The sequence below is a fragment of the Halichoerus grypus genome, chromosome 4, assembly GCF_964656455.1.
Source record: "Halichoerus grypus chromosome 4, mHalGry1.hap1.1, whole genome shotgun sequence".
Taxonomy (NCBI): Eukaryota; Metazoa; Chordata; class Mammalia; order Carnivora; family Phocidae; genus Halichoerus; species Halichoerus grypus.
In genome coordinates, this window is record NC_135715.1 from 180130120 (window position 1) to 180146511 (window position 16392).

At 45.6% G+C, this 16392-nt stretch overlaps 1 protein-coding gene across 2 annotated transcripts in view; it reads right to left on the reverse strand.

Annotated features, from left to right (window-relative positions):
• Positions 1 to 8374: 8374 nt before the first annotated feature.
• The window catches only part of LOC118539852 (protein FAM124B), a 47945-nt gene continuing 39927 nt past the window's right edge, over positions 8375 to 16392 (reverse strand). Inside the window, exon 2 of one of the 2 annotated variants that reach the window (XM_036098718.2) lies at positions 8375 to 11571. In XM_036098718.2, the coding sequence (XP_035954611.1) occupies positions 10924 to 11571 (648 nt within the window). In that variant the 3' untranslated portion in view covers positions 8375 to 10923. The remainder of the gene's footprint in view (positions 11572 to 16392) is intronic. The other variant, XR_013447390.1, reaches the window with a different exon arrangement.

Genomic DNA, 16392 nt, shown 5'->3' on the forward strand with positions numbered 1-16392 from the left:
TCCTCGATTAATTCAAGGCAACCATGCCTACCTGACAAGAGTCTGATGCCGCTGTGAAGCAGCTTATGAATCTTCACTGCACACAGTTCCTTCTAAGACAGAAATGAAGTGTCAGAACTTGTTTATATGTGGAACACTCAATTACATAGGCAGGCAACATGTATTTGGCTGCCAACTCACCTGGCCCGGTGACAATTTAGTAGACCGCCTGTCTGTTGAGCATCAAGTTTACCTGGCAATGAGCATGAGAAGCATTTAGAGATCTTTTAAAATCCTTCCATTTTATCATTTGACTGCCTCCATGGATTGTCTCTTTTTTCACCGAAGGGTGATGTTTATGATGAATAAAGTTTTACACAAAGGTGAGGATTCACTTACCATTAATATCAATAAAGCATCTGCATGTCCCCGTGATGTCTTAACATCTTGCATAAGATGACTGCAGAGATTCCCAGTATAGAATTTCTAGGTGGCCTGCGAAGACTTCTGCTGGAGGCTCACTCCCAATGGCAAGTATCCTTCCTGCTCTGTCCCTGTTGCTCTCCGCCACATCTTTGAGGTCAAAATAACCCTGACACGACATGGCTTGCCATCCACTGACCCCTTCCTTCTGGGCCCATGCAAATGCTCCTGAGGTCCCTGCTAAGTCATCCCATGCCGTGTGTGAATGAGAAGTGGTACCTTTGCTCTCAACTCTCAGGGCTGCCTCTGGGCATCTGTCCTAACAAACACGTAACACTTGTATCCCATATGATGAGACCCTGCTTGCACCTCTCAATGAACACTGGGTGCCCGTATCCAGGACTATTCCGCAATTAGTAACATAGGACCTAAGTTAGTGACTGATTTGCATTTTTTTTTATTAAATAGGATTCCCGGTTATTCCAATCATCACCTCACTTGCTATCACTTACATCCTGACCAACTTCCTGAACAAGAGCAAAAAGGAGGACCCTGCCGCTAGCAGAATGGAAACATCCCCAGACCTCAGCCCCTAATGGCGGGCTGGGATTTGTGTGCTGAGAGCTCATTTTGGTTTTTACATCCCTTTCCTTGTCCTTCTAACCGTGGATGTATTTTTATTAAGAAAGGGACAAGGGAAGATGAAAAGGCATGAGTAGGGGCACTTGCATCTACATTTTTGGAGTGTAGAATAACACTGTGAACATTCCTGGGGCTGTCAGTTAACAATTGCCAAGCCAAACTAATGAGGCAAATAACAACATATGTCATTACGAATAATCAAATAAAGTTTTTATTTTATTTTATTTTATTTATTTGAGAGACAGAGAGCACGGGGGCGGGGAGCGGCAGGCAGAGGGAAAAGCAGACTCCTCGCTGATCAGGGAGCCTGATGCCATGTGGGGCTCAATCCCAGGACTCTGAGATCATGCCCTGAGTCGAATACAGACACTTAACTGACTGAGTCACCTAGGCGTCCCTCAGATAAGGTTTACATAGGTTTATTCTTCAGCACTACTTACTTGTTCATATTCTTTGTGGAGTCAAAGTAATAAGATTTAAAACCATGTGTTAGGTTTATAATATTAGCTTTTTAACAGTGAATTTTGAGATCTTCTTAACTTTCTGACTCACATAATTATAACATGTTTATTATGCCTTGCCTTCGCCAAACACACACACACACACACACACACACACACTACTTAATTTGGTGGGAGCTGATGGTATTGAAATGTGAGCATGTCTGTGGACACATGCCTCCTGACCAAGGACATCATCTCTATGTGTTTCTATGAAAAGTGTCGAGAACCATGATGTATTAGTTTCCTGCAGCTGCTATAACAAATTTTCACAAACTTAGTGACTTAAACACAAATTTATTATCTTACAATTCCTGTGACCAGAATCTAAAATGGGTATGACAGGGTTAAAAGCAAGGCTTTGGCCAGGCTGGCCCTCCTGGGGGCACTAGGAAGAGTCCGTTTCTTTGCCTTTGCACCTTCTGGAAGGTGCCTGTGCTCCTTGGCTCCTGACTCCTTCCTCCCTTCACATCACCTGGCCTCCCGTGTCATGTCATCCTCTGCCTCCCCTGTGGTCAAGGATCCCTCTGCCTCTTTCTTGTAAGGACGCTGGTGATTATGTTTAGGGCCCGCCTGGACAATCCAGACTCATCTCTCCATCTCAGGATCCCACCTTACTCACAGCTATACGGTCCCTTTTACCACATCCAGCTAACATTCCTTGATGCCAGGGATTGGGGAGTGAACATGGTTGGGCCAGACCACACACAGTGAGGTAACGTGGGGCCAGGACTTTGAGTCAGCTGGCCTGGGCTCTACCTCCAGTTAGTTATGCTCCGTTTGCTTCCATTTCCTGATCTGTTAAATGCAGATAAGAATAGTACCTCCCTCGTAGGAGTCAATGAGTTAATCTATGTAAAAATCTTAGCATGTGAATTGTACACTTAATAGGAAAATCATAGAACAGTGCCTTAGACATACTGCGCACTCATGATGATTATTATTAATCTTTCTAAAGACCTGAGCATCCCATGGGCACACACACACACACACACACACACACATCCTGATCTCACTATTTCCTCTTCAAGGGCCTTACCTGAGTTCCAGGCCCAAAGCCACTGGGCTCTGGCCCTGATCCCATGTTGGCTAAGTCATCATACCTAAGATGCTCAGGGTCCTACACTTCTCCTCATGGCAACTTATCCACAGGGCATCAGGGAACTTGGTTCAGCTCTTGCCACACTAAATAAAAGGTCCAGTCCTGTTACCGTGGCCACTAGCCACCGAGAGCAAGATCCTGGGCTCATTCCTGCCCTTACTCGTGCTCCTGTTGCTGGCTTCTGTCCCTGCAGACTCACCCCTTTCTTCTCCCCTGGCTGTCCCCTGTCACTGACCAGAGACACACACTCCTTTCTTCCTTCATGCATTCTCCTGGGACAGAACTGTCCCCACAATCACTCCAGCTCCCAGAGGTGCTCGCTCATCCTGTGGCAGCAGACCTCTCTGGATCTTCGTGTGATTGTGACCCAGGGAAAATGATGCAGAAACTACGGAGCCATCGACTTAAAGAGGCAGAGCCTTCACCTCTGTGTGAAGACTGGGCTTTGGCGCCTCTGTTTTAATGAATTTAAAAATCTCTCTTATCGTTGCCTATTCCTGGACCCCTCCTCTTCACTCCACTGGGAGCCAGGGAACTGGTCACAGCCTCATGTGACAACAGAGAGGATATTCGTTTATTTCACTACGCACCTTGCTATTTTCATCCAGTTCTGTAGGCTTTCTGCAGAAGTAACCTTACAAAACCTAACGCAGGCAACAGAAAAGACCATCTTAATTTTAGCACGACGGAGGACAGAAATATGCCTGGAGAATAACTGCATGGTGTCCAACATATTAAATTTAACCTATGAAATTTACAGAGACACATTGCAGACTGCATGCAGACTGCCCGGGACACAGTCATGCTTTTGCCTCCTTCCTAAATTACGCTCACAACGAGAGGGAAAAACCTGTCTTGTGAAGTCGACTCCAATCACCCCATCGGCCTATCTCCTGTCTGTATGCAAACGGCAAATATTCCCCAAGTCAAATTAGGTGTTAAATGACTCCGCCTCCCCGAGACCTCCGTGGGTGTGGCTGGCCACGGACCCCAGCCCATCCACGTGGTGACAAGCAGTGAGGAGCTGCCTCATCGACAATGGATCTTGTGGCTCGGCTCCCAATCTGGTTTTCATTCCTGAGGAGTCCTGCGTGGGGGCTTGTGGGGCAACATCTACAGCAAGACCATTATGTTTTTATGCTTTTGCTCTGGGGAACATTTTTGTGGTGTCTGCAGGGCCCTTGGAAAGCTCGCTCATTCACTCAGCAATGTGCAAAGTAATTAAAACCTGGTTCTCTGGTCTACACGGACTCCTTGCTGCAAAAATGTGAGAACTGGGCTCTCGTGACAAGACTCTGACCCCACAGCAGGCACATGTCCCCTAAGTGTCTAGCCCTGTGCTGCTGGGTGCTGGGGGCTCAAGAACGCCTTGTCCAGAACGATCGGGAAGCTTCCACGCACACATGGGTGGTCACACGCCAGCCCTCAAAGCTGTGGGGCATCACTGCTGTCATTTAATTATCTTTGTGGCTGTGAAGTGTCTCAGTAGAAATTACTCCATTACTACTCCTTTCCCAGTAGGTGTTTCAGACTGACAAGGCGGCTGCTCGGGTAGCAGAGCATGTTAATTATGACTTTTTTTTTTTTAATTAGATTTAAGGCAGTCAACAAGGGTTAGCCTCCCGCTTTTCAACCTATGGAAATCTGTTTAGCATCCGTCTGAAGCTTCCTTTTCACGCCTCAATTGCTCAGGGTCAAGTTAAGGAAATAAGAATTGGGGGAGGTGACTGAGTTGAAAAAGGAGAGGCAGATCAAAAAAATAGTCAAAGGCTCTGGGCACACAGTGACTGCGAGCTTCACCTGTAATTTGAGACGAGAAACACTGGGAGGAGGGGGAAAGCCAAAATTATTTACAGATGGACAAGCAATGAAAGGAAAACCCAAACTATGAAATATGTTTACATTTGTCTTCATCTCCTGTTAATTCCTAGGGTGCATCGAGCACAATATTTGGCACTTAAATTTCCTTGCTCTGAATTAAAGGGCAAAAATGATCACCCACAATCAGGAAAAAGAGGCTCAGAGAGTGTGTATTTTAACGAAGGACAGAGATACATGCATACTCAACAGAATGGAACGGGTTTGGAACAGGACTAAATGTATGGAGGAAGCACTAAGGGACACAATCCAAGGAAATCAACTCTTTTCTTTTATTCAATCAACTAACATTCACAGAGTGTCTACTCTGGTTCAAGCACTGTTTTAGGCCTTATGGATACAAATATGACAATGACAGGCAGGTTTTAACTCTATGGAGGTTATATTTGTGTGTGTGTGTGTAAAAGAGAGAGAGAGAGAAGTAGGGTAGGCTAAGGAAGGGTGACAGACAACATAAATAGCAAATGTGACCTTATTTGTAAAAGGGGTCTTGGAAATGTAATTAAGGATCTTGAGATCATTCTGGATTATTCTGGTGATCCCTAAATCCAATGACAGATGTCATTGTAAGATACAGCGAGAGACATAAAGAGGAGGAGAAAGTGACTGAAGGTGGAGGCAAAGATTGGCCTTTTGCAGCCACAAGCCAAGGAACACGGGAGAAGCTGTAAGAGGCAATAAAGGATTCTCCACTTGGGCCTCCAGAGGTGGTGTGGCCCCGCCAACACCTTGATCTCAGACTTATGGCCTCCAGAGCTGTGATAGTATAACTTCCTGTTGCTTTAAGCCACGGCGTTTGTGCTCATTCGTACAACAGCTCTAGGAAACTAATACAGACTCTAAAGAAAACAAAACAGACTGACGGAGGCCAGATGCTGGAAGGTCTCACGTTGTCAAAAGGCAAGTTCTTTGTAAGAAAGAGGTGACCAGGAGCCGCTTCTGGGGTCCTCCTCAGAGGGACCATGCAGAGGATGCTTTTCCTTTGTTAGCAGCTACAGTTTGGGCCAGGAGTGGACACCTGTTTTTGTTGTCTGCTGACATCTCTTCTCACTTCCTCCGATTAGTAAAAAGTCTTTCCTGTGGGGACCCTTTCCATGGTGTTCAGGTGGGGCTGCCTCCTTTCCTCCTGTCTCTCCCAAATCTCATTCCCACAAATAGACACAGAACCATGGGCTCACCAATCAGTGAACTCCATCATCCAGGCGCAGTGATTGGTTCAGGGGTGAGCATGTGACTCAGGCCAAGCCAATCAGAGGCCTCTCCGGGAATTTTCTTCTGAAGCGCGGGGAAAGGACCCTCTAGTCACTAGGTGGCTAGCTGGTGGGATGTGACCCTGACGCTGTGGTTGCCTGTCTTTTAGTCACGTGACTTTCCTTTTTTCCCCTTTCGTTTAAATGGGTTCTCAGTCTCTCTTGCATGTGAATGAAAGGGTTGTAATTCGGGGCCCTGTTCTGCTGACCTATGCCTGACTACATGTTGGATTCTTTTTGTCTAGCCTGGACAAAAGTCTAGAGACAGAGCACTTCTCAGATGGGACCCTGCCCCCCCTTCTGTGGATCCCATCCTCTTCCTTCTTAGCGTGGGAAAGGGGAGCGGGCAGGTCTTACTGCCACAGCCATAAGGGAGAAAAAAGAAGCAATCCAAAAGGAAAAGAGTCAAAAGAATCAAAGTTAAGAAAACTTCAAAGAGACACCGAACCCCCAAATGAATAGTTTTTAGCATCTTTGTTTATCCCTTTGAAAATTCAGTTCCCTAATACAGTGCCCCAGTTTTGTACTTGGCCTTAACCCCTATTAGCGCTTCACTCTGTATCAATCTCAGTTACTTGGTGCATAAACAGAACGGATGCTGGCTGACTTAAGCTGAGAATTCATTTATCAGAACGCTGGGGAACTGGGCTCAGAAAATGCACAAGAACAATAGGAAGGTGAACAGGCAGAATCACAACCAAAATCAGGCCCCAGAACCAATCTGGGATAAGGGCTTAGCCAAAGACCCAACATCACTTCTCCCCAGGACCAGAACTCTGCTGCCTACCTTCCCCCTCCCCCACCACCCACTTAAAGGAGCTTTCCCATCCCTGCTAGGAGCCTCAGAATTCCAGAGGAAAGCACGCGATTGGTCAGGTCTATGTGGCATGTCCCCTCACTCTGCCAGGTGTGAAGGGACCCTGTTTTTACAACGCATGGCCAAGCTCTCTGCATATGGAAGTGCTTGTACTGGGTGTTAGGGACAGTTGCTACCTCCCGCTAGCTTTGTGGTATTGGTCCTCTGGCTATGATAGGACTCCTGGCCAGAATGTGACCTGTCACGTCAAATCCATTGGCTACCTTGTTATGTTTCGAGGTACCACTCTGCAGTACAAGTTTTATTTCCTTCAGGAAAAGGAGATGAAAAATGACAACAAAAACAAACAAAACTCCCACACAACGTGGGTCAAGTTTTTGGTGGTTTTGCCTCCAACTGAGACGCCTTTGGGGAAATTTCCTGAACATAAGTTAATTTAAAATTATCTCTTTGTCCTCTCCTGGGGTGAAGTAGAGGGGAAAAAAGAGGTTGGAACAAAGAATGAAGAGAGTATCAAATCCATGTGCAGGGCACCAGGTGGGGTTGGGGGGTGGAGGGAGGATTCAAAGGAGGAAAAAAAGGAAGGGAAGGGAAGGGAAGGGGAGGGGAGGGGAAGGGGAGGGGAGGGGAAGGGAGGGGAAGGGAGGGGAGGGGAAGGGGAGGGGAGGGGAAGAGAGGGGAGGGGAGGAGAAGGGGAGGGGAGGGGAGGGAGGGGAAGGGAAGGGAAGGGAAGGGGAGGGGAGGGCAGGGGAGGGAAGGGGAGGGGAGGGGAGGGGAGGGGAAGGGAGGGGAAGGGGAGGGGAGGGGAAGGGAGGGGAGGGGAGGAGAAGGGGAGGGAGGGGAAGGGAAGGGAAGGGGAGGGAGGGGAAGGGAAGGGAAGGGAAGGGAAGGGAAGGGAAGGGGAGGGAAGGGGAGGGAAGGGGAGGGAAGGGGAGGGAGGGGAAGGGAAGGGAAGGGAAGGGAAGGGAAGGGAAGGTGAGGGAAGGGGAGGGAAGGGGAGGGAAGGGGAGGGCAGGGGAGGGGAAGGGAGGGGAAGGGGAGGGGAGGGGAAGGGGAGGGGAGGGGAAGGGAAGGGAAGAAGGAACAAAAGGGGCAGGGAAAGGAGAGGAAAGGAAAGAAGGAAGGAAAAGGGAGAGAAAGCCCAAGCATGAGGGCTTAGAGAAGATTCAAGAAAGTTAGACAGTATTAAGTTAACTCAGGAATCTCTGAATAGGTTTTATAACATGGAGGTGAAATTTAGGAGTTTCTAATCAACAGAAAATGGGCTCCATTCTCTTTCTTTGGCTTCCCTTCCCCTTTCCCCGACTCTCTCCAGAAGGAAGGAAAAGGGGTGAGCAGAGTGTTGGGGCCATGGAAGAACCAGACTGCCTCTACAAAGTCCCGTCAGAGCAGAGGGTGGATTGGGGAGCAGCCAAGGCTCCTGTCCCACCTCCTTTTGTAAATCGAGGGGTGTCCCGCCCTTCCCCTTCCCCAACCCCAAACCCCCAGCTCTACTTTCCCTAATAGACAAACACATTTGAAAGTTTCCAAATGCTATCATTTCTGTCAATGTTTAGCAATGTCCAAATAACACTTGCAAAGTATGATATACTATTAATAAGGTTAAAAATAGCCAAACAACTGCAATGCAACTGATTTTTAGTGTACCTATAAAGAAATATAAAGTACTCTGACTATCAAGAGTCCCTCTGATTTAAAAAGTGATATGTTTTATATTTAAAAAAATACAGCATAAAGGGGCACCGGGGTAGCTCAGTCGTTAAGCGTCTGCCTTCGGCCCAGGTCATGGTCCCAGGGTCCTGGGATCGAGCCCCGCATCGGGCTCCCTGCTCAGCGGGAAGCCTGCTTCTCCCTCTCCCACTTCCCCTGCTTGAGTTCCCTATCTCGCTGTGTCTCTCTCTGTCAAATAAATAAATAAAATCTTAAAAAAAAAAATACAGCATAAGTAAGTAAAGAGTCTGGCTAACTTGATAAATTGGATTAAACTAGTTCATAGCTTATTCCTGTTACATACAATCTCTTTTGAACTGTAGGATATACTTGATTCTTTCCATCCATAATTTCCCTCCTAGATATGTGAACATAAATAAATGGCACACATAGCAAAAATTCTTACAGAGCTGTTTTTTTTTTAATTGAATCATTGATTTTACTAAAAGTTGTTTCTAAAAAAACCAAAAAAACAAAAACCAAAAAACCTCCTGTTGGCATGACATTTAAAAAAACCGTGGGTCTGAAGGACCATTTATAATAATAATACTATCTCACATATTTATAAGGCTTAATAATATCCAAATGCTTTCATGTGCATCATCTTGATTCTCTTAACAACATTTTGTTACAATAGGAAAGGCAACAGAGGATCAAGGACGCTGACAGTTCAAGGTCCCATAAGTAGTAAATTTAAAGGCTGAGGCCAAAAGCGGGGCCTCTGGCACCCTGGCCCATTGGACCGTCCATCCCACCATGTTGTAAATTGGATTGCTGTGTAGTGGGGTAGAGTTGGTGCCATTTTAAGAGTGTATTATTTTACAAGTCAATTTTGTAAGGTACTCCTTCACATTTTCCAGTATTCTTCATAATTTCCATGTACTTATAGTCTCACCCATGTATTATGTTAAAGAATTCAGGTTACCTCAAAAAAAGTGGGAAAGAAATTTCAGAACTGCCCCCCTGCTGTGCTTTTCAAGGCAGCTCAATAGTTCCATTTAAATAAGACTTCATTTTTCTTAACTCTTATTCTAGAAAATCAGACCAAAATCCTTCATTCTACTTCCTAAAATCTAACTTTAGTCTGGGGGGCAGGGAGAAAGAAAATGAGAATGGGAATGTACTGAGGTCGTGAGCCCAGAAAAAATAAAATCAATGTAGAAGTCTCGTCTTTGTCGATTTGCAACTCTCCTTCTTTTCAGTTCTTCAAGCTCAGAAGGGCACCCAAACTCAGTGGGCGTCCCTGCCCTAAGACTCATCCTTGGGCCTGAACTCATCCTTCTCCTCAAGTGGGTATACTAAGTATCAGGGTCACCACAAGACCCAGCTAAATCAGCATTTATAATTTTATGTAACATCTGTCCTGGAGAATAAAGTTCGTGGAGTCAAATAACCTTATAAAGTAATGACAGCACAGAGACCTCAGATATTTTTAAAATGTGCGTTTAGACCCAAGAGAAAAATACAGCACATGAGCAATGAGAGTTTGTCCATTATGGTTATAATTAGAATCATAATATGCCCAGTCTCCACCTGCTTACTACAGCCTTGTGCAGCAAGTGTGAAAATCAACTGTGGAAAAGGGTCCCAGAGGAATTAAGTTAAGATTTCAACATATTCTCAAGTGTTGATAGAATGGATTTCTACTTGGGAGACCATATATATCTTTTGGGTTTGATGGCCACAGATTGTATGTGGACCATACATCAACGTCTTATTCAAAGGTATGTGCTCAATAAATATTTGCTGAATGAATGAATGTATAAATGGATGAATACGTATTGCAAAGAAATTTAGGAATTCAAACTTGGCCAGAAGAACGCAAGTCCTGCTCCCACAACCCATCCAATCTAATCTTCCTGCCACGTCAAGTAGAGATCTGGAATCATCCAATCATGTCACACTCCTCTCTGGTTAGAAACGGGAACCACTGGCCCCTTTGGAGTAGTGCGGAAACAAATGAGAAATGGAGGAGCAGGGAAATCCTAGAGCCTCGCTTTCATTTTTCACCTATCTTTTGACTTCTAGGGTTTCTGCTTATTAAACAGGAAAAAAAAATTAATTGTTTGTAATTTTCAAAACCCTCGCATGTGAACTCATTCTAGATGCAAACAACTTTAAAGGCAAAATCACCAGAGGCTACGTGGTGTACGGGGCCTCATTACCAAAGGAGGTCACATAAAAATTAAAAAACACTAAAGAATAAACAGTCCATGTTGTCCAGGGGGATGAGCTATGCAACCCAAGTAAAAATTAAAACTAAATTACATCCACTCATCAGCATTGCATAACACATCCAACTCACTGGCATACAAAGCAATTATTCCTGATAGGTGCTGAAATCAACGCACCCAGCTGGGTTAGTGTGTCTCCAGGGACACAGGGCCTTGGGCTTTCTCCCTATCCATTGGCTGTGTTCCTTCATGACCATGATGGCAAATAAACAATACTTCACAGCGCCATTAGACTATACACATTTGAAATAAAAGCAATACAGATCAGTGCATGGCTAACATTCAGGACCCATCACGTGACCAAGAAACCATCTGATTCTAGGTCAGTGCTCTGTTTCTAGAACACTGTATCTGATCTTGTGTTTTAGGAAACCACATTTGTTTTATGCTATATAAAGAATTCTTCTTCTTTTTCTTCACCCTGGACTGGCAGGTGAAGGGGACATTGTGAGATTATCTTCCTTGCACCAAGATCCCTTTGGCCAGCAAGTGACAAAGAATGGGTACTTGCCTTAAAGATTCTATTGTTCTTGGAGGCAGTTGCCCCCGAGGAGGAGTCTGGCAAGCAGGGTGGTGTGTTGCTGGTCCGGACATCCCTTGAAAATCTGCTCAGAAAAGACTGTCGGGGTCCAGAATTGACCACGGTGCACCCCGTGTCAACATTCGTTTCTGCCTCCAGCTTCCCAAAGCTGTCTTGCAGGCTGAGGACCTTTCTTCTGGCCCCAGGTTGGAGGTGGGGAGAAGGCAGATGCATCTGGACGCCCATTGCGGAGCTCCTGTCCTGGGACAAGCAGCCAGGGCTTTTCCACGAGGTGCCACTAAAGCTGTCTGACACAGGGCTCTCAGCAGGCTCTGTGCACTCCAGAGAGCCCACCTTGAGCCTCCTGGACCGGTTCCTTCGGCACCGTGGCTCCAGGGTCCTCCTTGTTGAGACGGGGGTCAGCCGGGAGCCCTGGAGAAGTGTGTCAGCTCCCGAGGTGCCATTCAGAAAGGAAAGCTCACCATTCCTGACACCAAGTCCTGTATTCAACTGGACCTAAGGGACAAGGGGAAAAGAAACAAATTCAGCAGATGTTTTCCATTAACTAAATGCCAAGAACAGACTGTGTCCCATTCATCCTCTGCCACCCAGTGCCCACAGCAGACTTTCAATAAAGCCAGTTGAAGTGAAGTAATAAGTACAATCTAATCATGAGATATATCAGTATCAGCTCCAAACATCTCTCTCTCTCAGACTCCCTAAAAGAACATTTGACAAGGCGAAGAATCTGAGAATCAAATGCAACACAGTTCTCGTAGATCGTGTTGTTCAAATGATGCCAAGATGTTCACAGGTGTTATTTGGTGGCCTCACCTGAGGTTGCAAATGATGTATTACCAACTATGCAAAAATAAGAACAAAAATCAAAAGCCACCAAAAGATAAAGATTGGAATAAGAATTCAATCTTCCAAAGTCCTTTTACATCATACTAATGATATATATCTTGAGCTATTGCAAGACATGTAGGCACTCCAGGCAGACTAATAATTAGACACCTTTCAAGTCAATATTCTTTAAATTTAGGGGGACCATTTATTTATAGTACAGGCCATATGTAGAGGCATGTGGAAGAACATCGAAGAAAGGAGGGGGACTGCCTAATATGGGAGCTGTGGTGTCTTCATCCCTAGCAGCTCCATGCTGGTTTCAAACTTATAGACCCTACTCAGCAGAACTGCCACCCTAGAGTTAACTGCTCTCTCCCTCCACACAATGGAGTTCACTGGCCCGTGTTCCATCCTTGGACTCTTGGGAGCCTCCTCCCCTACTCCTTACACAACACTCTCACCAAGAAGATTTCTGGAAAAGACAATTTTCTCTATCTTGTCAGTAGCTCTTAGAAATTGGTATCCAGGGTCCACCCCTGCCTGGCCCAAATATCAAAAAGAATGTACAACAGAACCTTAAATGCATTTACTAAGGCCATCTGAAAAAGTCTACATACTCTATGATTCCAACAATATGACATCTGGAAAAGGCGAAACTGGAGACCATAAAAAGGCTAGTGGTTGCTAGGGGCTAGAGGGGAGGGAGGGATGAACAGGCAGAGCCCAGGATTTTTAGGGCAGTGAAACTACTCTGTATGATACTATAACGGGGGATACAAGTCATTACACACTTGTCAAAACCATTAAAGTGTACAGCACCAAGAGTGAACCCTAAATAAACTATGGACTTTGGGTGAGAATGATGTGTCTATGCAGCTTCATCAGCTGTAGCAAAGGCAGCACTCTGGTGGGATACGGACAGTGGGGGAGGCTGTGTCTGTGAGGGGCAGGAGCATGTGGGACGCTGTACTTCTGCTCCATTTTGCTGTGAACATAACACTGCTCTAATTTTTTTTTTTAATTTATTAAAAGCAAATAAAAAGATGGTACATATTTACCTCACCAGGCAAGAAGGAAGAGATCAGAACAGTAAGAAAGCAGTTCTAGAAATGAGTAAATTATGGGGTGTGTTTATATACGGGATCCTCCCCCCCACCTCAATTTTCTCTCTGATAGAAATGGTGGAGTGACTGTTACCAAACTGCAAAAAGCAAAAAAGCTGCTTCCATCAATTCTTTTAGCATCGAAGTTGGCAAATATTTTCTGTAAAGGGCCATACAGTCAATATCTGAGGCCCTGTGGACCTATGGTCTTTCTCAGCATGACTCGACTCTGCCGCAAAGCAGCCATGGACAATGTGGTAAGTGGGTGTGGCTGAGTTTCAGTCTTGTGTGATTCTTTTTAAAGATTTTTATTTATTTGACAGAGAGAGAGAGAGCACAAGCAGGAGGAGTGGCAGAGGGAGAGGGAGAAGCAGGCTCCCCACTGAGCATGGAGCCAGATGAGGGCCCGATCCCAGGACCCTGGGATCATGACCTGAGCCGAAGGCAGATGTTTAACTGAATGAGCCACCCAGGCGCCCAATCTTGCACAATTTTCGTGTGTCATGAGAATTTTTCCGCAACCATTTAAAAATGGAAAAACTATTCTTAGCTCCCAAGGGTCTTCCACCTCTGGGGGACTAAAGTTAAAATGAGTGCTCTTTCCTGCTCTAACACTCAAGTTCTCCTGTTACATCAGCTTTTCAGCATCCACACCTCCTTCCACATCAACTGGAGTCCAAAGATCATCACTTCAGCCATTTCCTCCCCAATACATCCGACTCCCCTCTACCACTGCCTTTCTGTCAAAGCCTCCCTCAAGACCTCCCAGATCCAGGTCCATCTGCATGCCCACATCCCCTAAACTTGTGCCTTGAACTTGTCAAAGAAACGCACAAACTGTTCAGAGTGACATCACCATAACGGTGTGGTTTCCAACTTTGCCCAGTCTCCCCACAGTCCTGTTTCCTTAGCCACCTGTCCTTTCGCCACAGGCAGCTGTTTAAAACCTTCTGAACTGTCCTCAAACCTTCAGTGGCACAACCTCCGCCCAACCCCCCAGCAGAAGGTATCACCATCTAGATTACAGAGAAAACAAAAGCCATCATCAGCTAGCAACCCTCAGTAGCCTGCCACCCAACACACCTGCAACGTCACCATCCTCTCCACGAGGAAAGGGACCAGTCTATCTGCACTCTGAATTCCATCGCCTCCTGCCTTCCTGGCCACCCCAACTTATCAATAATTCATTTTCTCCCATGTGGTTATCTTGTTTCTCCAATCTTTCTCTCTTCCTGGTGCTCTGCCTTCTCCTTTGCAACAGCAATTCAACCTGCTCCAATCTATCTTGAATAATGCATTCCTTCTCCTCTCTCCCCTCCAGCGCTCTCTCTCCTCTCCTTCACAGCCAACCCTCTCTATAAAATTCATCCACACTCATTTATCCCACTAACCTCCCCCCCCTTATTTCCCCTACCCATGGCACTGACCCTCCCTCCTACCAATCCACTAAAATTGCTCTTGCCAAGATCATCCGCATGATTGCGGATTCCTTGTCATGCATTGTTACCCAAGCTCTGGTTGAGTTTTCAAGGCTGACCTTTCTCCTTTACATTTGAAGTCTTCTTCTTTTTAAGCTTCTATGTCAACACATTCTTCTGGATTTTCTCCTCCCTTTCCATCCACCCCTTCTCAGTTTCCATTGAAGGAACCTCTTCCCCTGTCAGTTCATTATATGTTGTGTTTCTTCAGTGCTGACCTGGTTCCTCTTCTCTTTACACACCCTCCCAGGGCAATCTCAGGGACACCCATGCCTTCAATTACTATCTAAATGATGAAGGCTCCCAAAAGCATAACTACAGTTCATATCTGTCTTTTAAGCCTCATACTTATCTATCCAACTGTCTTCCAGGCACCAACTACTCAAACGCAACATGTCCAGAATGAACTCATTTTCCTACTCATGCTAATTCTGTTTAGTCTTTTTCCTTTCTTCGAACACTTTAGCCCCATGTTAGTCAAGCAAGAGCATCACTTTCCCTTCTTCATCTGTATGTCATCCATTCTCATGGACTCTGCCTCCTAGAGATCTCTCAGATCTTCCTGTCTCTCCATGTACAATGCCATTAACCCTAGGTCAGACTCTCTCCATCTCTTGTCTGAATTATTGCAATGGTCATATGGTGATGGAGCCCCCATGGACGCTCTTTTTTTTTTTTTTTAAGATTTTATTTATTTATTTGACGGAGGGAGAGAGACAGCGAGAGAGGGAACACAAGCAGGGGGAGTGGGAGAGGGAGAAGCAGGCTTCCCGCTGAGCAGGGAGCCCGATGCGGGGCTCGATCCCAGGACCCTGGGATCATGACCTGAGCCGAAGGCAGACGCTTAACAACTGAGCCACCCAGGCGCCCCCCCGTGGACACTCTTACCTCCCTCTAGTCCCTTCTCCACTCCATTACAAGGGGAGCTTCAAAAACAATTTTCATCATGTCACCCTCCTGCTTCTGATGGCGCCCTACTCTTCTTGAGGTAAAAATCTAAGTCCTTTAATATGTCTTATCACAGCCCCGCACAGTCTGCCCCTTCTTCCTCCAGCCTGGTCATTCACTACTTCCTCCCCTTCAGCCTCTGCTTGCCAAAATTGAACTTCTTGGATATTATTTGCTCTTTCCCGGTGCCAGTGTTTGTGGATATTATTTCCTCCATCTGGGATATGTCTCTTCTAACCCTTTTTCCTAAAAACCCATGGCCAACTGCAGCTTCTACATCATTTCCTCTTGGAAGCTTTCTTGATATCACTGAATCTGGGGTAGGTCCCCTAAATATTGGCTCTGCCACTTATTAGTTGTTGCACTTTAGACAAGTTACCTAATCTTCCTATGCCTCAGTTTCTTCATCTATAAAAGGAGATAATCATAAGTACCATCATAGAGCCGTTGAAAGGATTAAATGATAACAGTGCCCGGGACATAGTAGTGCTAAATATGAGTTGGTCATTATCATAGTAATTAGTATTGTTACTAGCTCTTCTAGCAGCCTGTACCACCATATCATAGTAGTTACCACACCGTTATGCACCGGTACACTTACTCATCTGTATCTTCCTCTAAACTTGCCATCTGGGAGAAGGATTATATTCACCTTCTTCATTGTTATATCTCCAATACCTAACATAGTGCCTAGCACGTGCTAAGTAATCACTACATGTCTTTTGGATACATAAGTAAAGCTTAGCACCTAAGAAAATATAAGTTTTGGGGCGCCTGGGTGGCTCAGTCATTAAGCATCTGCCTTCGGCTCAGGTCATGATCCCAGGGTCCTGCTCGGCAGGAAGCCTGCTTCTCCCTCTCCCATTACCCCTGCTCGTGTTCTTCCTCTCACTATCTCTCTCTGTCAAATAAATAAAGGAAATAAATAATAAATAAATAAATAAATAAATAAATAAAAT